This window comes from Gadus morhua, chromosome 14 (genome assembly GCF_902167405.1).
Source record: "Gadus morhua chromosome 14, gadMor3.0, whole genome shotgun sequence".
Classification (NCBI taxonomy): Eukaryota; Metazoa; Chordata; class Actinopteri; order Gadiformes; family Gadidae; genus Gadus; species Gadus morhua.
The window spans coordinates 23626701-23649732 of record NC_044061.1 but is presented as its reverse complement, the minus strand read 5'-3'; the positions used below and the strand labels follow the sequence as shown (position 1 = coordinate 23649732).

The window sequence follows — 23032 nt, the reverse complement described above, 5'->3', positions numbered from 1 at the left end:
TCTAACTCGCCGTCAGAAAAAGCCACCCCTCCGCCTCACCGATTGTCTGGTCAGCCTCGGTGGTCTGGAGAGCCGCCACCATCGGAGACTTGTGGGCCCTCTCCTCCTGCCACAGGCAGTAGGGACACTCCAGGACTGCACAGGGCCGTTGGGAGAGTGCCTCGGCGTTGCTGTGGAGACGCCCCGCTCGATGCTGGATCTCAAAGTCGTATTCCTGCAAAACCTCCAGCCATCGAGCCACCTGGCCCTCAGGGTTCTTAAGAGTCACTTGAGGGACGCAGGGTCCTTGCGGATCAGGAAGCGCTTGCCATGCAGGTATGGCCTGAAATGCCGCACGGCCAGGACCACAGCCAACAGCTGCTGTCGGGTCACGCAGTAATCGCGCTCCGCCCGACTGAGAGTGCTGCTGAAGTAGGCCACGGGACGTTCCCCTTCTCCCACCCCCAGGGAGAGAACCGCACCGACCCCCACGTTACTGGCATCGGTGTCGACGATGAAAGGACCACCAGCGTTGGGGTAAGCCAGAACCGGGGCCTCGTGAGGACCGCCTGGAGTCAGGCCAAGGCCCGTGGCACAGGCCGTGGCACAGGCGTTGTCCCAGACATATGGCTGGCCCGCCTCGGTTAGGCGGTAGAGGGGGCTGGCGACCGTGGCAAAGTCATTAACGAACCGGCTGTAGTACCCCGCCAGGCCCAGAAAACTCTGCACGGCCAGTCCCGGACCGTTGCCGCCTTGGCCGGGTTAGTGGCTACACCATGCTCGTTCACCACGTGCCCCAAGAACAACGTTTCCCTGGCCAGAAGAGAATATTTGGCAGGGTTCAGCCACAACCCGGCCTTGGGGATGGCCTCTTGAACCTCCCGCAGGTTCGCCAGCGCCCCGCCGAAATTGCGGGCGTGCACCAACAAGCCCTCCAGGTACACGACTCCGGGGGATGTTCGCCAACACCCTCTCCATCATCCGCTCAAACGCCGCAGGCGCGTTGCATAGTCCGAACGGCATGACACGTAACTGCCACAGCCCCTGCCCGATGGTGGATGCAGTCTAAGGTCTGGCCTCGGGCCCCAACCAGCTAGACCCCCCGATGTAGTCCAGGGCGCCGTCGATCCGTGGCAGCGGGTATGAGTCCTTCCGAGTGACCTCGTTGAGGCGCCGGTAGTCCACGCAGAACCTCCAGTTTCCATCCCCAGGCTCCACCCGTCCTTACCAGGACGGGTGGAGCCGCCCATGGACTGGACGAGGGCTCGATCACCCCCCCGGCAGCCATCTCGCGGACCTTCTCCTCCACCGCCTGTCGTTTGGCCAGTGCTAATCGGTGGGGCCGCAGGCGGATGGGCCGAACAGAGCCGGTGTCTATGGCATGCTGCACCAGCCCTGTCAGCCTGCAGTCCTCATCCCGAGCCGCAAAAACAGACACAGGGCCACGGGGAATGCAGGAACCGGGCAGAGGCCGAAGCTCCCGGGGCAAAACCTGGCGACTACTCCGCTGGCCGCCAGAGCCCCCGTGCCCTCCCCGTCCGGACTGGAGCGCCGTAGTCTCCGACGGTGATGGTTGCTCCGGCCATGTCCATCCTGGCACCCCATCGGGTCAGCAGGTCCAGGCCGATGATGCATGAGTCCCGGAAGATTGGCGAGCCAAAACTCATGCATCACCTCCCGGTCACCCACCCGGACGGCCAGCCGCTTCCTCCCCCTCATTCCGTTCTCCTGTCCCGTCACGGTCGTCAGGCGGACGCTTGTCTCCGTCCACCCCCCCCGAGAGTGCACCAGTGGTGCCCGGAAAAATGCCCGGACGCACCAGGGAGATGGTCGACCCAGTGTCCACCAAGGCCGTGCAGGGTCGACCGTCAATCCTGCAGCGGAGGTAAAGGCCCCTGGCGCGGCCCGGACGGCCAACCAGAGCGCACCGACCGTGGAGAGGGATTGGAATCCGGAGCGGTGGTCCCCTCACTGGGCCGCTCCGCCGTAGTTTCCCGCCGGACGAGATGGTAAAGGAAAGCGACTGGAGCAGTATGCTTATTTGAAAAGAATAATTAACAAAAGCATGACTCATCTCTCCAGATGAATATAATGTATAAAAACATATCTCTGTTCACATTCCAATCATCTTTTCACAGTTTATGTGCTTCGTTAAAGCATTGGGGGATTCATAAAAGTAATAAAGAGGATAGTCTGATAGTAGACTTTTCAAAAACGATTATATAAAGAGAAATTATATTTGACGATTAAAACTTGAGGCTCAACGGATATATTATATATCTATTACTGTTAAGGATTTCAGATTTTTTCATTGAATTATTAAACCAATTCAAAATCCCGACACTATAAAATAAAATTGTCACTAAGTGCTGAATCCTGATGTGAAATATTTCACAACATGAGTGCGGCCCCATCGAAACATTATTTTTAAAAATATACTTTGGACTTAATGCCAACCACTTTGAAAGGCCTCATACTGTGTGTGTGTGTGTGTGTGTGTGTGTGTGTGTGTGTGTGTGTGTGTGTGTGTGTGTGTGTGTGTGTGTGTGTGTGTGTGTGTGTGTGTGTGTGTGTGTGTGTGTGTGTGCCTATTTGTATGTGCGCCTACCTGCCTGTCTGTCTTTCTGGCAGTCAGTCAGTCTGTCAGTATTCCACTGACTTAAGGACCTCCACTTAAAATGTCAGCGGCAGCTCATAAAATGGCTGGGGAACATGTGAAATCAAAAGGAAGGGAGGCTAGCTGCCCTGAATAAAGTGTCAGAAAGTGTATGTCAAGCTAAACTCAAAGCCTTGATGTATCTTTACTAGATAGCACAGGCATGAGCAAGGGAGAAACAGAGGGGGGCCCCTGAAACATGATATCTGTGGGGCCCGAGAACGAGACAGACGAGGCCAGAGGGTTAGAGAGGGAAAGAAAGGGTTGAGTGTAAAAGCAAAAAGAGCATGAATGAGGGCTGAATAGTTTTGTTTAGTTGTGTTTAATTTATTGGTTTAGTTGACTGGGACCATGTACAGAACAGGTTCTATACCAGAGTTAGCTGAATAGGTATTGTCATCTATGGTCTCTGGATTCCCTCATTCAATCGTTAGTTTAGTTTTGCAGTTATTTAACGGATATGGAGTAAAGTAAAAACATTTGAGGGTAATATATACAATTATTAGACTCCAAAACAAACTCCTTTTTTGAAAAAGGTGCTCCCATTCACCACTGTGATTAGTTCACAGTGTTTCTTATTCTTCATCCTAATTTACTTATAGACTATCTTTGATTGACATGCTTGTTTAATGAATTTCCTCCATTTGCTGTACAGGTCACTAAAGGGATACACAGGGTTCGAAAAAGATCACGAGATAGGGGGGAGATGCAATTGGAAAACATCGTAGGAAAACCACAGACGCAAACTAGCATTGGAGGAAGAGATTAGAAGATGAGAACAGAGTGTCTCACGTCAAGGATTACACCGATTTATGTTTTAGGGATCACGATCCAGGGATCAACACTGGCAATTTCATTAAGACACTTGTTCTCCCGCTGGAAACATTAATCATAGCAATGGTGCAACCTTAACTTCTATTAATACTACTACCACAGCGATTGCAAAACAATAATCAACATCGTCTTTTCATCTAGTTTCTCTGAATCGGTTTCTTTATCTATTACTTTTGTATTTGTTCAATCGTGTTTGTATTTATTGTTTCAACTGGATGTGTCATGTCTTCCTTGTGTGTGTGAGAGCCATATCCTGGACCCGACAGAAAGACACACTCCCTGGTGAGTGGCTTCAAGGGGAGCAGCGAGCTAAGCTTAGCTCTCTGCTCCCCTTAGCTCGCTCCGGGTCCTCGGTTAAGGACCCGGAGATGACCAGTTCTTATAGATGTGTGGAGGAACTTCAATTGTTCCCTCCAAGCCTTGGAGTTCTGCTTGGAACACCCACCGGGGCGACGCTGGGATGCGGCCACTGGTGTTGATCAGCTCCTTATTCAGCACATGCTCACACGCATGCAAACACACGCACACACATGCACACTGTAGCATGCTACGCATGTGCAGAACAAGTCGATTTATCAAGATCATGAAGGGACAATAAAGGTCAGCCAACACTCAACAATGCACACACACACGCACTCGCACGGACGCACAAATACACACTCACGCATGCATGCACGCACGCAGGCACGGACAGAAAGACACGCGCGCGCGCACGCGTACAAATGTACGAAAACACAAACCTGATTGCAAGTACATTAGTGCAACACCCATTCACACGTTGATAACCAGGCACTGTGTGTGGGACCCCCACAGGGATGCCCCTCTGGAGTAAAACTGTTTCCGTTGTGTGTGTGTGTGTGTGTGTGTGTGTGTGTGTGTGTGTGTGTGTGTGTGTGTCTGTGGCTGTGTGTATGTGTGTGTCTGTGGCTGTGTGTCTGTGGCTGTGTGTGTGTGTGTGTTTGTGTGACTGTATGTCTGTGGCTGTGTGTGCTTGTGTGTGTGTGTGTGTGTGTGTCTGTATATGTGTGGGTGTGTGTGGGTGTGTGTGTGTGTGTGTGTTTGTGTGTGTGTGTGTGTGTGTGTTTGTGTGTGTGTGTGTGTGTGTGTGTGTGTGTGTGTGTGTGTGTGTGTGTGTGTGTCATAACCCCAGGTCTCAGGGTTAATCATCCACTCCTTCCGCGTTGATAGCCACGTGTGGCTCAGAAAAACACATGGATCTGCCCCTGGTCCTAGATCTGTTGCTGTTCCTGGGCCTGCTGCTAGTTCTGGAGCTCTTGCTGGTCCTGGACCAGAAGACCAGTAGCACACACACACACACACACCGGGACTAGCCCCAGGTTGTGAGTCAGCCCTTGGGCACTCATTGAGAAACTTGCCTCGGTTTGGTTTGGTTCCAGAGAACAGTCGAGTGGATTACGGCCAACGACGGAAAATTGATGAGTCAAGGGAGGGCTGATCCCGCAGTAGGCCAGCCCACCCGGATGGTCGTAGCGTGAAATAAAAGCATGCACATTCTACCCAGGTATTCATCCATTTATACTCAACACACCCCCTACACATTGTGCTCCTCCCGATGTTGTCCAGGCTGCACTGTGCAGGCTACCATTAGAAACCGCTGGGGTCGATGGGTCTTGCACGTGTTGGATAAGCCTCCATGGATAATTCAACCTTTCTTTCCTGGATCGGTTCCGCCTCAAAGCTCGGTACACATGTTACGATTGGTTACAGGAACCAGACGAGGAACTCTGAAAGCTTTTAGAAAAAGGTTCACCAGTGTGTTTGTCGTCTCGTGTATCTTCAGCTTCATCCTGGCCCTACTCTTTCCGCGAGATACTCTGTGTTTTTTTTTTTATAGGGTCCCCAAACATTATACGTTTTCATTACCCCCAACACCATATGATTCTGTCCTTTCTTATGATGTTGTACTTTCATCTTTCCTCATGCCATTTGATAAATGTAAGGCTATAAAAAACATGTTATTACATTGTGTTCCCTGGCACCCTACCTTATTGTACCTGGGATTGCTTTAGTGCATGAAAGCAAGCAGCCTTGGTGGCCGGCTGTCATTTTCCTTTACATTTACATGGCATTTATTCATTCAGCCAAAGCTTGTACCTCCTGAAAGTGTGCGTGAGTCAGGCCCCTTGACAGTCGTCGTGACGAAGGGCAGCACAGCACGCCGTCCAATTTAGGGCTCGTGCTTTTTAGTCATTTAGATAGACAGACAGACAGACAGACAGACAGACAGACAGACAGACAGACAGACAGACAGACAGACAGACAGACAGATAGATATACTTTACTCGTCATTGCACAAGTCACCACAGTCACCTATACAACGAAATTGAATAGGTGACTTTCTTCTTGTTCTTTGTTGCTTTTGTTGTAGCAGTAGTGGCGGTGTCCATATCGCTCAGTGTTCATAGTATTTGTAATAGTAGAAGTCCTAGTGTCCTTCTACTAAACAAGCAGAAATGTAATAAACATGCACACCAATGCTGTGCCCTTGATCGATCCTGGAGAACCGTTCCAGGAATTAGCTTGAATCAAGATTAAAACTCAATTTCCCAGCATGCAGAGCGTTGCAGTATATCTCTGGAGGAGGAGGACACTGTGGCTGAAGCTACAGTCTTTGCCCTGGGCACACCTGTCTGCCCAAGACTGGAGTTGGTGGCATGATTGGTTTCTTGAGTTAGGGCTTGTCCATGAACCCGGTTGGGGTCTCATTGTTTGTGTGTGTATATGTACGTGTGTTTGTGTGTGGGTGTGCGTGTGTGTGTCCTCTGTCTGTCTGTGCAGGCATATTTGATGAGGATTTTATAGCCAACCCTGAGAGAGATGAGTAGACACGAGATCAGGCATAAAGAGGTGGGCAGGCTTTCCCGCCCGGGTGTGAAGGTGGAGGAAATTGTTCTGTTAGGAAGCTTTAAACTGCTGCGGCATTTCGGCCTTGAGGAGATAAATAGTGGGGCATGCCTTCCCGATTTGGCAATAACACAGTGGAGGTTGTATGCATTTATATTATATTATATTTGTATTACTCATTTAACCTTCACACGATATCCAATGGATATCCATGTATTTTTTACACTTACACTGGTGTGAGCGGGCTGGTCTGGTGTGCTCTGGGATGGGACACCAGATGGTGCTGGTGCAGGTGTTGGCAGGCCAGTAGGGGGTGCTATTACGTCCGGCCTATGTAATATCCCCCATGCCCCAAGTGGGAGATGGGGACTCTGTACTATGCAAGAGCACCGTCTACATCACGAGACGATAAACCAAGGTTTTGATTCCCTGCCCTCATTGAAGACCCCATGGCTCTCAAGGCAAAAGTAGTGTAGGTGCTGACCCCTAGATCGACAGCCATTGCCCATAGCGGCCATTCTAATGTGTGTGTGTGTGTGGGGGGGGGGGGGGGGGGGGGGGGGGGGGGGGCGATCCAGTTGGAGGTGGATTGCGTCCCAAATACACACATACTCTTGTCAGCGACGTGTCTTTTGTGTTTTAAGAACCCTTTGCCTTGAGGGCTCCTGTATGTACATCCACGTAGTTCCGCAAAATAAGAGTCCCTTAATGCGGTATGACCTTTTCCCTCTGTCCACTCCACAGACCTGTCTGAGTTCCACACGGACCCGCAGCCGCTGCGTGTGCCAGTAGGGGGCGCCGCCCGCTTCGAGTGCCAGATCAGGGGAGTGCCCACACCTGTGATCACCTGGGAGAAGGACGGAGAACCGGTCCCTCAGGAGACAAGGTGGGTTTCCTTCAACCTTTCTGCGGTGGATTTTTAAAGGGTTTTGGGATTTCAATTATTAAGGCAGTATTACCAACGGAAAACCTTTCAGCCCGACATGGAATATATAAATGGATCCTTTTATTTGTGGTGCCTTAGCTATGGCTCTATTTTAGAACCTACCTTATATTCTCATGAGAGCTCCTGCAAGGAGTTTTTAGGAATTTAACTTGAACAATAATCATTAAGACATATCATTGAATGATTCGAGGAACGAAGGACAACTCTGGATTGATAAATGAGTACAATCCTTTTCCGTTTTCCAACAGTTCTCCCACATATATGTCGCTCCTTATGCTTATTCCACGAATATGTCCTAACATTCGAAAAACCGGAGTGTGTTTAATTATAATTTATAATATATTGTCCCAAATGATCTCAGATTATATCATGAGCTGACATCTATTCATCTTTTCACCTCCACATTAATATTCCTGAAGTAGTTTTGTCCTTTACATATTTAATAAAAGCTGGACCTTGAAAGCCAGGCCTGTGCTTTCTCCACATACTGTCGCCTGACTTATTTCCTGTGCGGCGTTATCAGGCACTGGCGAACTGATATCACTGTATTATGGATTCATGAGCTCTCTAAATTATTGATTTTATTTTTAGATAACACCAAACAAACACTCCTGGAGTAGCTGGTCTCCCTGTGAGAGTAAATGTAATAATAATATTTGACTGCTGGATTTCTTTGCCTCAAGGTGCCTTGTAGATTGTAACACCAGATTATGTTTTCCTGTATTTTTGGAGCTGCTTTGAGTTTCCACACTGAGACATTGTGTTTATCCATGTTGTTGTGTGTTGTTTGCTTTATTGCATTTGTGTCATTGCATGTTTTGCTCTCTACGTTTGTTCATGTCCCTAGACCTCTGTGTGCCTCCGGAGTTTCCTGCCGTTCGACCCTGATTCAACACACTCTTCCTTAGAAATTTTACTGAATTACAAATCAGTGTGTAGGATTAAGTGACAGCAAGCAGTGAGGTTGCCATCACCTCTGCCCTCACCTCCCCTTACCCTTGCCATCCAACGGTTTAGTAGAAGCTACGGTGGCCTGTACTGGCATGAAGCTGCCAGTTTGTATCTCCATAAGGATGCCATCATCTACAACAGCATCAAGTAGGCCAAGGGTCAAGTAATTAGGTTCCTTAAAAGGTTCCAAGATTGTATTTTGTTATTTAATCTGTTAAACTAAAGGTCTTAGTTAAGAAAAAAGCGATTATGATAAAATAGCGTTTAATCATATTAGAAAAAAATGGCGTTCTTCTTCGTGTTTGTCCATTCTGGCCAACTGTAGGAACATGGCGTTGCAACATGGTGGGCTCTGTGATAGAGGACCCACTCCCTATGTTGATATAAAGGGCTCATTCTTAGAGAACGAAAACAAAAAAAAACGTATTTTCATGTAATTAAATGCTTATGAAAACATACTTATACCTCACTTCTTCCAAGTCCGAAAAGTAGAAAATAATAATACCTCTGAAATAAATCAAAGAAAAGTAATTGAAAATGAAAAGCATCTTCAACAGGGGCTATTAAAGCCATCTTGACGAGAGTGTACATTAGCTACTATGGAGTGTTCTTGAACAAGCTACAAGTCCCTGTTCAGAATCAGGCAAACTCACTTTAATCCACATGCATATTTCAATAAAGTATGACACCGTACAGTTATAGCAACAAAGACAAAGGTACAAGCACTGAAGGAAAATAGCAGCATTTTCTTGAATTGTACAAGTAGATTTGCATGAAAATCGTATCATCAAGAAACACGATTAAAGCAGTCCTATGGAGCCCTTAAAGACTGTGATCAATAAAAAATAACTAGGACCACTTCGCGCTGGTACTGGTACATCAGTCACAGTTCATCACCAGATTCTTTTATCCCACCTGGAACTGTGTGTTGGTATCACTGGAAATGTCCAAAAATGGTTCAAGTCGTATCTGTCAGAGAGAACTTTCTCTGTTCACCTAGGCCAGTACTCCTCAGCTGCATCCCTGTTAGCCTGTGGAATCCCTCATGGCTCTATTTTAGCTCCAATTCTTTTTGCTTTATATTTGCTTCCACTAGGTTCCATTTTTGAAAAAGACAACATTTCTTTCCATTGTTTCACAGATGACTTGCAAGTCTACCTGCCTTTAAAATCAAATAAGGATTCCACAAATGCATTGTTAAATTGTCTGAAAGATGTAAAAACATGGATTGAACTTAATTTCCTAACACTAAACAATAAGAAAACTGAGATTATTGTTTTCGGTAAATCTGAACTACTAGATGACATCGACAGTGTCCTTGGTCCCCCTGCCTCCTACAGCCGCCCTTTTGTTAGAAACCTCTGAGTTATTTTTGACTGGTTTTAAATTTGATAAGCAAATAAGCTTAGCCGTCAAGACAAGTTTCTTCCAGCTGAGACTCCTAGCTAAAGTTAAGCCTTATCTCCCTCAAAAGGACTTTGAGGGAGTCATTCACTTGTTTATTATGTCCCGTTTAGATTACTGCAATTCTCTCTATTTTGGTGTGGACCTATGTCTGCTCCGTCGCCTGCAGCTGGTACAAAATGCTGCTGCACGTCTCCTAACTGGGAAAAGGCGATATGATCACATTACCCCTGTTCTGGCCTCTCCTCACTGGCTTTCTGTAGTTTTTAGAATCAAGTTCAAAATTATGTTGTTTGCTTTTAAATCTTTACATGGGCTGACACCTTAATATATGTCAGAGTTGCTCTTCATTCATGCTCCAGTTAGAGTATTACGGTCAGCTCGGCAGGTGCTGCTGGATGTACCTATGTGCAGAGTCTGCAGACTAAAGACAAAAGGTGACAGAGCCTTTGCTGTGGCTTTTTGTTGTTTTGCATTGTACAGCACTTTGGTCAACTATTGTTGTTTCTAAATGTGCTATATAAATAAACTTGACTTGACTTGTAGGGGTCCTGAAGGACCCCTGCTGGACCTCGAGATGGTGCAGCATCACCTCTCCAACAGGATAAACACACGTATGACTGTCGTCAAATCATCAGCTGAGATAAGAGACGGGAAATATGTATTTTCATGTCATTTATTTACATTTGAAAAGAAAGGTTTGACATAGCGAATCATTGTTCCAATTCAAATGCAGACATGACACTAGGTAACCGGGTAGTTTCAGTGAAATACGCTCTTAGGGGCGATCGGTGTCATGTTTTGGAGCGAATGTAGCTCTGTCACTTTGTGGAAACGGTATTGGCAGACAGCTTTTGCATGGGGGCTGAAAACGCAAGCCTCAGTCAAAGAGGACTCCTACGATTCAGGCTCTGGCCTGGGGGGGATAATTAGGGTTAGTGTTATGATTGATAAAAGGCTGAATACATACATCCGAGGAAACTCTTTAGAGGAAAGTTAATGTAATCTGAATATTCAGCTTCAGGTTCCAAGGCACGCCAGTACCCTATTAAAGGATTAGTTGGCAAGATGAAAAGGAAATTCAGCTTACCAACAAGAATTTGAAAGGTCGCAACACAAACCCCCAGGCCTAAGCCCCTCCCACCGAACAACAGCCAATTGTAACGTATTTGGGCAGAGAAAGGAAGGAGACCATGAATTTGACTTTTCAGAGAATTTTACTTTGACTTATTCTGGAATGTTATGAGTTAGTATGAGTTATTTGATAATTCTGACCCCATTATTGAACAGGCTATTTTTTCTTTAATAGGTTATTTTCTGAAAGTATTTCACGGTGCAACGGAATGCTCCAAATTTGGCCGGCATTAAACAAGTTCACTGTGTCAAACAAAGAGAGTTGGAGCGGCTGAAAGGCGAGACGTGCTACGTGTGCGAATGCGCTAGCTGTAGCTGAGCTAATGACGCCGGGGTGAGAGGGAGCCATCGTGGATTTGGGGCGACAGTTCGCCATCCTTTGTTATGAGGGGGCCCGCGAGGACGTAAAATTAAATTAAAAGACTATGAAAGCCGAACAAGCTGTGAGCTGTTCAGAAACGGAGGAGCGATCAGGTTTAGAAGGTCGGTGGACTGGGATGAATAAAACGATGCTCATAAGAGGACACACACAGGTTACTGAGTTACAGGTTTTCAGTATTCTGTATTCTTTGTAGGCTCTAGTGAAACTGTGTTCATCAACCGTTGTCGGCGTATAAATCTATCAGTCTAGAAAGTCAAGGACTTATCGTTTATTGATCTGGAAATTCAGCACGGCCCCCCTCACTGCGACGGTTGGCATGGCAGCAGAGAAAAGCCGCTCAAATAGACATGAATCAGCCTATGGATGTCCCTGGCCCGGGCAGTATACAGGGCAGAGGGGTTTAAACTCCTGTTTGGCTACATCTAACTGTCTTTGTTATGAGTAATCCCAGCCGAGGCGGGAGTGGATGTGTGAGCGTGAGCGCTGTGGAGCGCCTTAGCAGTGCTGTGGAGCGAGTGGAGTCAACTGGGCAAGGGTGTTCATTTGAAAGCAGACTTAATGTTCCTGTCAAGAGGAGTTAAGATAGCTGTAGGAACCATGAGCATTTCAAGGAGGAGTGGGGGGTTGTGTGTGTGTGTGTGTGTGTGTGTGTGTGGGGGGGGGGGAGGGGGGGGTGGGGGGGTGGGTTGGTATGTGTGTGTATTTTTGTGTCCTCGATTTCGGCTATGGTTCGATAGCGACGTCTGAGGACTTGTCAGGGCCTTGAAAGGAGGAACATCTTTTTTGGTGGAAGAATCATATATTATTAACCGATAATATTGGTGAAAACAAGCTGCAATGCAGGCATCCATAACCTAATCAAATAACGATTTCTAGGCTGTTACTGCTACAACACAACACTGTACCACGCCTCTCCAAGTCCGCTGAGACGGATCGCTATGGTGGATACGTTCCCTGCTATCCCTATGATGATCGCTTGGAGTCGATAAAATCAAATGTTGCTTGTAGTTTCATCATTTCTGGAGGTCCGTTCATATACAGAGTCTAGGTGGTTTTCAACCACAGGGGGCTTCTCAAACATATTTCCCTAGATCAATAATGAATCATGAAACACAAGAAGGAAATTCGGCCATAGTTATTTATTTCACAACCTAATTTTCCTCTTGGAATCGGGGTACCTTCCAGACAGACCGGCCTGCGTTTAAAATTAAATAAACCTTGAGACCTTGTTTTGGGCCCAGACCTTCAGTTATTGTCCGGGATGCAGAACACATTTAATTCTGTCGGACGTAGATTTGTGATAGAATAGGGTTTATCCGAAGCCTTGCACACACAACATAAAAAGTGGTGATTTCATCTGTTTTCATCACAAGTATTGCAATACATGTTGTAATCATTAGTGTTATCTTGTCTTCTCATTTTTAACATGACACGTTGATGTTGTTCCAGCCGGGACAAGAACAACACAATAAATCATTCTTAACAATAAAGTGGATTATGGTGTGTGTGTGTGTGTGTGTGTGTGTGTGTGTGTGTGTGTGTGTGTGTGTGTGTGTGTGTGTGTGTGTGTGTGTGTGTGTGTGTGTGTTTGCGTGTGTGTGTTTGCGTGTTTGTGCACGTAAGTGCACATAAGTGCGTGTATCGGGGACATGCTTATACACCAACCTGCAGGCGTTCAACATACCAACAGGACTCTGTGTGAGTCAATTCTTGTAATGGAATAAGCAGTTTTTGCATTAGCAGGGAGCTTGGAAGCCGCAGCATGTAGCTTGCTCCCCTTGCTGGGTTTTTATGAGTCTGATTGTAAACATGTCCAACCAAGAAGTATTTCTACAGCTGTGAATTCTGCAGTGAGATTTCTGAAAAAGCAGCATATAAAATGGCTCGGAGCATGAATCTTCTCAACCAAACCCTCTGGGGGGGCTCTGCGATGAGCCAATATCTTGCTGCTTCATACCGACACCTCAGTAACACAATGATATTATTTTCAATACCATTCACAGACTTTCTATATAATAAGAGGAGGTATTTTGCTTGTTAGCATTGTCCACATGTCATCATTCTTCCTTTTATTCCGACGTTGCTAAGAACCAACCCAGTCGCCAAGAAAAAACGTTGACGGTGTACGTTTCCATGAACACTGGATACGTAGCATTTCAACGTAAAAAGTAGCGTGTTATACCTACAGCATCCACGCGTGCCGCTGTGGAGGCGGGTTTCGGGGTTTGGGGGAGGGGGGAGACACGTATGTTGAGGGGGACGACGACGACACGATTGTAGGGGGGTGGGGGGGGGGGGGTGCGACACGTTTGTTGAGGGGGGGGGGAGACACGTTTGTAGGGGGGGGGGGCACGCTCGACAACGAGAGTTGGTTTTTATTGAACGCTCGACAACGAGAGTTGGTTTTTATTGAACAAGACTTCAACACGGAACAGCTGCACGAAACGATGGTCACGTCATTCTCGGTGACGGTGTCGACAACAATGAACACACAAACAATGTTAATAGAACAACACACAACCACATAACATCCCGAACCCATTAACCCCACTTAATCCTAACAACAAAACAAGTTAACAAAAGCCCCTTTTGTCAACTGACAACCCCAATTCCCAGAATCCCCCGCGGCTCCGGAACACGGTGTAGCCTATATTAATCTTTATTATCTGAATGGGAAATGCAATATTTTAGGAGAGATACACCATTAAACGCGTTTCTAATGACATTTCTAGCGAGAAATGTACATTTTCCTTACATAATCTTCAGTCAGTGAATGTGTATGATCTTTATTAATCTTTATTATCTGAATGGGAAATGCAATATTTTAGGACCGATTCACCGTTAAACGTGTTTCTAATAACATTTCTAGCGAGAAATATACTTTTTACTTGCATAATCTTCAGTCAGTGATTGTGTCTGATCTTTAGTTTTATAGTTATTAGGATTTGATCGGCTCGCTCGCATGTTTCAACGACGTCAGGTTGTTAGGAATAGGGACGCTGCTTTCTCTAAACTAGCAGCTCACGTGCTTCCTGCGTTTGTGTTATTAAACTGTTACTTTATGTAACTTTTAATGATATCATCTTGTTAGAAACACGTATATCTGAGAGCCAACCCAGTCGCCAAAAGCATACGTTGACAGTGTACGTTTCGTGAACACTGGATTACGTCGCATTTCAACATAAAATAGCGTGTTATACACACACACGCACGCACACACACACAAGCACACACACGCACACGCACGCACAGACACACACAGAGACAGACACACACACACACACGCACAAGGTGCATTTCGCTGCTAAAACAACAACAGAATTCCCTCAAATATTATTACTAAAGAACCGTTTTCCAAAGAACGAAATGTAAACCAATGCATTCTGAATGGGAGTGTTTCTCCGATTTTTCCATGCTACACAGAACGAAATGTAAACCCATGCATATAAAGACTTCATGGTCATAATAATTTAAATATCATTAATCTCCTGAGTGTGTTGGGTGGTATTCTATTTTTTTCAACGGGGCTGGTGCCGTCTCCTTTTGACCTTTAGACCCCAGACTTCTGGGGGAATAGCTGAATCAATTCATTAGTCAATCAGAAGCATATAAATATCTTCCCGGTGGCGTAGGAGGACGAACAAGGTGTCCTTCAACATCTACGCTTCCAGGCGATTGCAACGGTGCCACACATGAGCATATTCGAACATGTTTAATGGTAGTAATTAGCTGTCGAAATTGGAGGCCTTAATCAATAATGAGCAGCTATTGATTTGCTTCCCGATAAAAATTTGTGACAAATGACATGTTATTTAGCATCTACACGTTGAGCTGAGTCCAATGACACCAAGCATGACACTCTAGCTAATGGTAACATATATTTTACATGGTACAACTAGGTCTAGGACATGATCTCGGTGTAGCAAGAGGGCGAGCTTGATCTCATTGGACTCAACGTGTTAACGCTTAACGTGTAGATGCTAATTAACATGTAATTTGTCAAAAATCTCCATCGGGAAGCAAATCTATAGCTGGTCATTATTGCTAAAGGCCTCCAAAATCGACAGCTAATTACTACCCCGAAACATATTCAAATATGATCATGTGTGGCACTGTTGCAATCGTCTCGAAACGTAGATGTCAAAGGACACCTTGTTTGCCCTGTTGCACGACCGGGAAGATATTTTCATACTTCTAATGGATTGATTCATATTTTAAGGTTCTCGGAGTGAGACTTTAAGCGGCTGCAGCAGAAGTGTTGAGACGAAAGATGATATCAAGACATTAATAGAATATTCCCATTCACATTATGATTCTTCGTCATAACATCCGACCAAACATCCTTTACATTCACCGAGCGAAGATTATGAAATTCCAGGCCCCCCCTTCCTGCACTCGGGGTCCGACCGGGCCAAGTTTCGGTGCGGGGGTCCCAGTTAGGCCCTAGAATATGATATTCAAATTTCAGGGCGGTAGGACCTTCCTATCTCAAAAACTGTTTTTCCACCACATTCTGAACCATTAGGTCTCGTAGGCAACACTTCTGAAGGGGCTTTGTCCAAATGACAGTCCATTTGGGCAAACTTTTTTTCTCTATGGGCTAGAACTACAAATCTTGGATATGTCGTTCTCGGGGCCCCGGGAAATGTGTGTAAACATTTTAGCATCCCTAGCTATCTCGAAAAGGCCGGAAAAGGGGCGTGACCTCCAACAGTACAGTCACTGTACATAAGACAGAGGTTAGTTTCTAGGCCCCATTCTTTGCGGGATGGAGGTGTACATTTGTGGCTTAATGTGTGTACAGCTGGCCTGTGGCCACGTCTTTGAAGTCTGGGGTCAAAAGGTCAAAAGGAGCCGGCACCACGCCGCTTATGAGATAACAAAAAGTGAATCTGTATTTCTCTCATAACATTTTGTCATTATTGAAGAGAGGCCTGATTCTCAGATATGCATGTTGGACTGTTAGGGTATAGGTCTGGGAAGAACTTCAGGCCAAAATCTTGCAAGCGAGCCGCTGGGTGCAGGTGCAACGAGATGGAGCACTTGCTGAGTCATTTCCTGTAGGGCTGGAGCCACAGGTTGAAGCGTATATGCGTCCTTTGAAACCCCCTTTGATATATAAGAGACCCCAAGGTACAGTTTACTTAAATGTTCTCGCCTCAGTCACCTATTGCATCACTTCCTTTAGGGCTTCGGCCTCCTAATTGATCATTGTAGTATAATTGAATGCCCTCTTTCATATTATATGATACTTCCACCACTGGGACGTGGCAACAACTCTCCAAATCCATATGGGGAGGGGGGGGGGGATGCTTTTGGACAGTAGGGGTGTACACTAGACATAAATAGGAAGCAAACTCAGGAGAAGGGATGACCTCTCACAAATATTTATTGAATAAATTGTTTCAAATAACCCTGCCTCGTTAAATCAATGAACTTGGTGTTTTGCTTTCAAAAATAGGTTATAGAAGAAGTCTAAACTGCAGAAAATAAAAACATCCAAGCTGCCTTTTAAGGATACCTCGGAATATCTGTCTATTTTTTAACCGTCGGACCCCAGTTTACGACAAAAACAACACAATTGACGGCAGCTCCTTTGCCGCGTGGTTTTTAGAGCCATGTAAGGATTAGAGGGGGCGGTCGATAGCAACCACCATAGCAACCATGACGGTCAAGTGACTGGATGCAGCCCCGTTGAAAAAAATAGAATACCACCCAACACACTCAGGAGATTAATGATATTTAAATTATTATGACCATGAAGTCTTTATTTGCATGGGTTTAGATTTCGTTCTGTGTAGCATGGAAAAATCTGAGAAACACTCCCATTCAGAATGCCTTGGTTTACATTTCGTTCTTTGGAAAACGGTTCTTTATTAATAATATTTGAGGGAATTCTGTTGTTGTTTTAGCAGCGAAATGCACCGTGTGCGTGTGTGTGTGTGTGTCTGTGTCTGTGTGTGTCTGTGCGTGCGTGTGCGTGTGTGTGCTTGTGTGTGTGTGCGTGCGTGTGTGTATAACACGCTATTTTATGTTGAAATGCGACGTAATCCAGTGTTCACGAAACGTACACTGTCAACGTATGCTTTTGGCGACTGGGTTGGCTCTCAGATATACGTGTTTCTAACAAGATGATATCATTAAAAGTTACATAAAGTAACAGTTTAATAACAAAAACGCAGGAAGCACGTGAGCTGCTAGTTTAGCGAAAGCAGTGTCCCTATTCCTAACAACCTGACGTCGTTGAAACATGCGAGTGAGCCGATCAAATCCTAATAACTATAAAACTAAAGATCAGACATAATCACTGACTGAAGATTATGCAAGTAAAAAGTATGTTTCTCGCTAGAAATGTTATTAGAAACACGTTTAACGGTGAATCGGTCCTAAAATTTTGCATTTCCCATTCAGATAATAAAGATTAATAAAGATCATACACATTCACTGACTGAAGATTATGTAAGGAAAATGTACATTTCTCGCTAGAAATGTCATTAGAAACGCGTTTAATGGTGTATCTCTCCTAAAATATTGCATTTCCCATTCAGATAATAAAGATTAATATAGGCTACGCCGTGTTCCGGAGCCGCGGGGGATTCTGGGAATTGGGGTTGTCAGTTGACAAATGGGGCTTTTGTTAACTTGTTTTGTTGTTAGGATTAAGTGGGGTTAATGGGTTCGGGATGTTATGTGGTTGTGTGTTGTTCTATTAACATTGTTTGTGTGTTCATTGTTGTCGACACCGTCACCGAGAGTGACGTGACCATCGTTTCGTGCAGCTGTTCCGTGTTGAAGTCTTGTTCAATAAAAACCAACTCTCGTTGTTGAGCGTTCAATAAAATCCAACTCTCGTTGTCGAGCAAGCCCCCCCTACAAACGTGTCTCCCCCCCCCCCCCCATCAACAAACGTGTCGTCGTCCCCCCCCTCAAAAAACGTGTCTCCCCCCCCCCCCCCTCCCCGGTCAACAACAGTCTACCTCCCCCCCCCCCCCCCCTAAACAATCGTGTCCACAATTTGCCGCGAAAGCCGTGAAACCCAAACCCCGAAACCCGCCTCCACAGCGGCACGCGTGGATACTGTAGGTATAACACGCTATTTTTTACGTTGAAATGCTACGTATCCAGTGTTCATGGAAACGTACACCGTCAACGTTTTTTCTTGGCGACTGGGTTGTAAGAACACACACACACACACACGCATACACACACACACACACACACACACATATACACACACACACACACACACACACACACAAATACATACCTAAAACGCACACACACACACACACAAATACACAAAGACATATCCACAACTCACACACAAAGACACACACACACACACATACAAAGACATACCCAACAGACGCACACACTACTTAGCACATTGCTAAGTGAGCCAGGAGTAGGCAGACAGACAGACCAGCTCCTCGCTGAGTGAGCCAGCAGTAGGCTGTTCCTACCATTTGTGAGACACTGATTGAAGACGTGACCAGAGCAGCGGCCGACCCGCTCTGTCCTCGGTTCACAATCTGAGCAAAAAAGAAGAAAAACAAATGAATCTGCCGCTAAATCGGGCACACACTCAAACTGGGCAGGCCCACTTAAAAACTAATAAATACAAAGAGGCACGAGGTGGACACACACAAAACACATCAGATACACAGACATAGACACACACACAAACACACACATACAAACACACAGCCCTACGATGGAGCGGAGCCGACTTCCTCTCTCCCTACCTGTCTCTCTCTCCCTACCTGTCTCTCTCTCCCTACCTGTCTCTCTCTCCCTACCTGTCTCTCTCTCCCTACCTTCTATCTGAAAGCATTATCCTGCTCCCTGCATGGAGGAGCAAGTCCTTGAAGGATACAGCAGCGGTTTTCAGACAGAGAAATCAAAATACACAGCCTAGAGGCCCCTGGTCGGTCTTAACACTATACTTGCCCCTCTCACCTTGTGTCCCCCTCCCCTTCCCTCCCATCTCTCCCCCATTATACCTCCCCCACTCCTCAGGTTTGTGTCCCTGCCCAATGGGGTGCTGCAGATCTTGGAGGTCACCGAGGGCGACGGGGGGCCGTACCGCTGCGTGGCATCCAACTCAGTGGGGCGTCGCCCCAGCGGTGATGCAGTCCTCACCGTCACTACAGGTAGCTCCAACCTCACAGATACCTCCTTCACTCACTAAAGGTAGCCCAACCCTCACTCCAGGTAGCTCCTCCCTCACTACAGGTAGCTCCTCCCTCACTACAAGTAGCTCCTCCCTCACTACAGGTAGCTCCACCCTCACTACAGGTAGCTCCTCCCTCACTACAAGTAGCTCCTCCCTCACTACAGGTAGCTCCACCCTCACTACAGATAGCTCCTCCCTCACTGCAGGTAGCTCCACCCTCACTACAGGTAGCTCCTCCCTCACTACAAGTAGCTCCACCCTCACTACAGGTAGCTCCACCCTCACTACAGGTAGCTCCTCCCTCACTACAAGTAGCTCCTCCCTCACTACAGGTAGCTCCACCCTCACTACAGGTAGCTCCACCCTCACTACAGGTAGCCCCTCCCTCTCTACAGGTAGCCCCTCCCTCTCTACAGGTAGCTCCTCCCTCACTACAGGTAGCTCCGCCCTCACTACAGGTAGCTCCACCCTCACTACAGGTAGCTCCTCCCTCTCTACAGGTAGCTCCTCCCTCACTACAGGTAGCTCCTCCCTCACTACAGGTAGCTCCTCCCTCACTGCAGGTAGCTCGTCCCTCAAGATGTGTAACGATTACACCTGTGGACAGCAGGAACTCCTGTCTTTTGATTCTTAGTGGCTGAAAGGCCTCCATCTGATTGGCTAAGCACTTAGCCAGTGTAAAGGACGGCCAACACTGTGTGGTCTGAGCTTAATAACAAAGGTGTCTTTATTCCGGAGCACATAGTTCCTCTTGCCTGGGTAGACCAGTCCACTTAAATACGGCATTCAAACAGTGGGAAGGAGGGCATTTAAATAACGGAAGGAAAAACACATTGTGTAAGAGAAGGCAGAATTTAATAACTTAAAATATGGAGGAATGAAACAAAAGACAAAAGGACTCTGATGTCAATGTATTAAGACAGCTGACGAGAGATTTGAGACGATGGAAGCAGGTCCCTTAAAAAGGCTTTTCAGTTTTTGTGGAAATTAAGATGTGGGCACAAAGCAAAGGAGAATGGAAATACTTTCACACGAGGGAATATGACAGGTAGGCCAATGCGTAATTACTTGATTGATTACTTTTATTGCTATTATTCTTTTATAGCTTATGCAGTCCATGACAGGCATGGGCTTGCACCCACTCACCTGATCTTCATTAACCCTCACACACACATTTGCTAATATACACACACACACACACACACACCCAGTCACTCACTATCATTCACATTCACAATTATATTTGATCTGAATGCAAGCTAGGATGACGAAGATAAGGATACATATACTGTCACTGTACATTAAATACAGCTACGCACTCAATTACTGCTGTCCCTTTGTTTTTCTCCTTCACACTTTATACCACTCCGCGCACAAGGCTATGCTAGGCCCTTACACACACACACACACACACACACACACACACACACACACACACACACACACACACACACACACACACACACACACACACACACACACACACACACACACACACACACACACGTACATGTTCATTCACACACAACAGAACACACAAGGACAAAAAAATGCACAGAAGCACAAACACACACATTCAAAGAAGCACACACGTCAAGCATCACATGTATTTAGTATCCTCCACACACTCTCTCTCACACACACTTACAAATATACGGTATAGGCCAAAATAATGTACATTCATGCAAAAATATTTCACTACGCATGGATTTTCAGCCTCCAGCCAGCCGTGCAGGAAGTTTGTGCTTTCCAATTTATTTTAATTTTCCTTTTACTCTGAATATCTTCTTTTTCCGCTGCCATGGAAACCCCAAATGAAAACAACCATGACATTTTTCTCATCGCCACCATAAAGTAAATGTCACATCCGATAGCATCACCAGGCGGCTCTGCTCCATCGTAGGGCTCTATGTATAGAGTGCATCAACACTCATCACCAGGCTCTGACAGAATGATGCTGGGGGCACTGGGTTCACCCCCCTCATTCTCTCTCTCTCTTACTCTTTCTCTCTCTCTCTCTCTTACTCTTTCTCTCTGTCTCTCTCTGTCTTTGTCTCTCTCTCTCTCTCTCTCTCTCTCTCTCTCTCTCTCTCTCTCTCTCTCTCTCTCTCTCTCTATATATATATATTTACTGTATATATATCAGTGGCGGCTCCTGAAAAAAATCTTAGGTGGGGCTATTTTTCTGATAATGATTAAGGTGACCAATTCAATAGGTGCATTAAGCAGTTTCAATTTGTTGTTAGATGATTAACTCATCCAGTGATCTTAATTGTATCCACTAGAAGCCAATTCCATTAACGAAAGTGGGGCAATCCACAATTAATTATTTACATGAATCTAATGTTGTATGATGTAAAATAGCTCAACAGGAGAAAATATGTCCGGCAACAACATAAAGACAGGGGCAGCATATTAAGACAAGTATTTATTGACTGACCTTGAAAGCATTGGCTTACAAAAGTAAAATAAGTTATCACATTGGTACATAGAAATACCCGTGCAGTGCTGTCGGCCATGTGGCCGTCAAGGTGGAAGAGGACGCAGGGGGAGCAGAACACTGCGTTAGCTTCTTCACAGCCTGCTAGACAGCCTTTTCTCTCGTACCAATTTGTTAGGGTTAGGGTTAGGATTTCCTCGGGTGTATGACATGCTCCCCTTTGTAGAAACCTGTTTAATTAGTACATTTGGTCTTGGAGGTCCTGATTGTTTTAATGCCAATTTGTCTGAATTTGATAGCCGACTAAAAGGAACTTCTTTCAAAGACACAACGGAATTGCACGGTACAGACGTGATCTGTAAAGTATGTGACTTGATCGAAGATGCTCCTTCCCTCTCTTTCTCAGTTACGTATGACGCAAGTGCGTTGGGGCGAACCCTCCCGGAACCCATAGAGAAGCCGTACTAGACATAGATATATATAGAACACCGCCTGCGCTGCAGGTCAATGGAGTCGAACGTCCGCACTGGCGGCCATCTTGGCACAGTCAGCTGCTCACCCTTAACATTGTGTGGTAGTGGTGCATGTACTTTTAAAATAACCATAACTTGCTAGATTTTCAACAGATTTTCAAACGGTTTGTTTTCTTATAAACGTCAGAGATTTAGTTATGACACTGCAAACTTATGAATAATTATGTTAGGTTCTAAAAAAAAAAAAAAAAGTTCTAAAATAGGTACAAGATTATATCCACGTTAATTATGTTTGTAAGAACCAAACCGTTTGTAAATCGGTCAAGATTTCAGCGCGATAAGAGTATTAGCGTTTGTGCAGATCACTGACTGACCACAGATTCCACCAGAAATGGTCCGAAGCAAATGACAAAAACACAAACACGTGCAGACACACGCTCACACACCATAGACTATGGGTGGACTGACTCGATCAATGAGACACGGCCGGAGTGAAGCATTGTAAGATGTGGTAAGATGGCCGCCTGTGATGACTATCTTGACGCCGCCGTAAGACATCTAGCGTTCTATATATATCCAGGGTTGCCAACAGTCACGCCCCTGGCGTGACTCTCACGCTTTCACCATCAATCTCACGCTGTCACGCACACGCAAGAAATGTCACGCCAAAATAAAAAATTCTCCCGTTCATTTTCTGCGGGAGCAGACTAACAGCTGTATCATCTGCCTACCTACAACGTGATCACGGCAGTATTCTCTGATCGTTGATTCGCTGAAAACCACGCACATGAT

General features: G+C 45.9%; 1 protein-coding gene across 2 annotated transcripts in view; it reads left to right on the top strand.

The window, feature by feature from the left end:
• The window catches only part of igdcc4 (immunoglobulin superfamily, DCC subclass, member 4), a 74129-nt gene that overhangs the window by 23240 nt on the left and 27857 nt on the right, over positions 1-23032 (top strand). For both annotated transcript variants that reach the window (XM_030377151.1, XM_030377150.1), the window contains exons 3-4: positions 7079-7220; positions 19171-19304. In XM_030377151.1, the coding sequence (XP_030233011.1) occupies positions 7079-7220; positions 19171-19304 (276 nt within the window). The remainder of the gene's footprint in view (positions 1-7078; positions 7221-19170; positions 19305-23032) is intronic.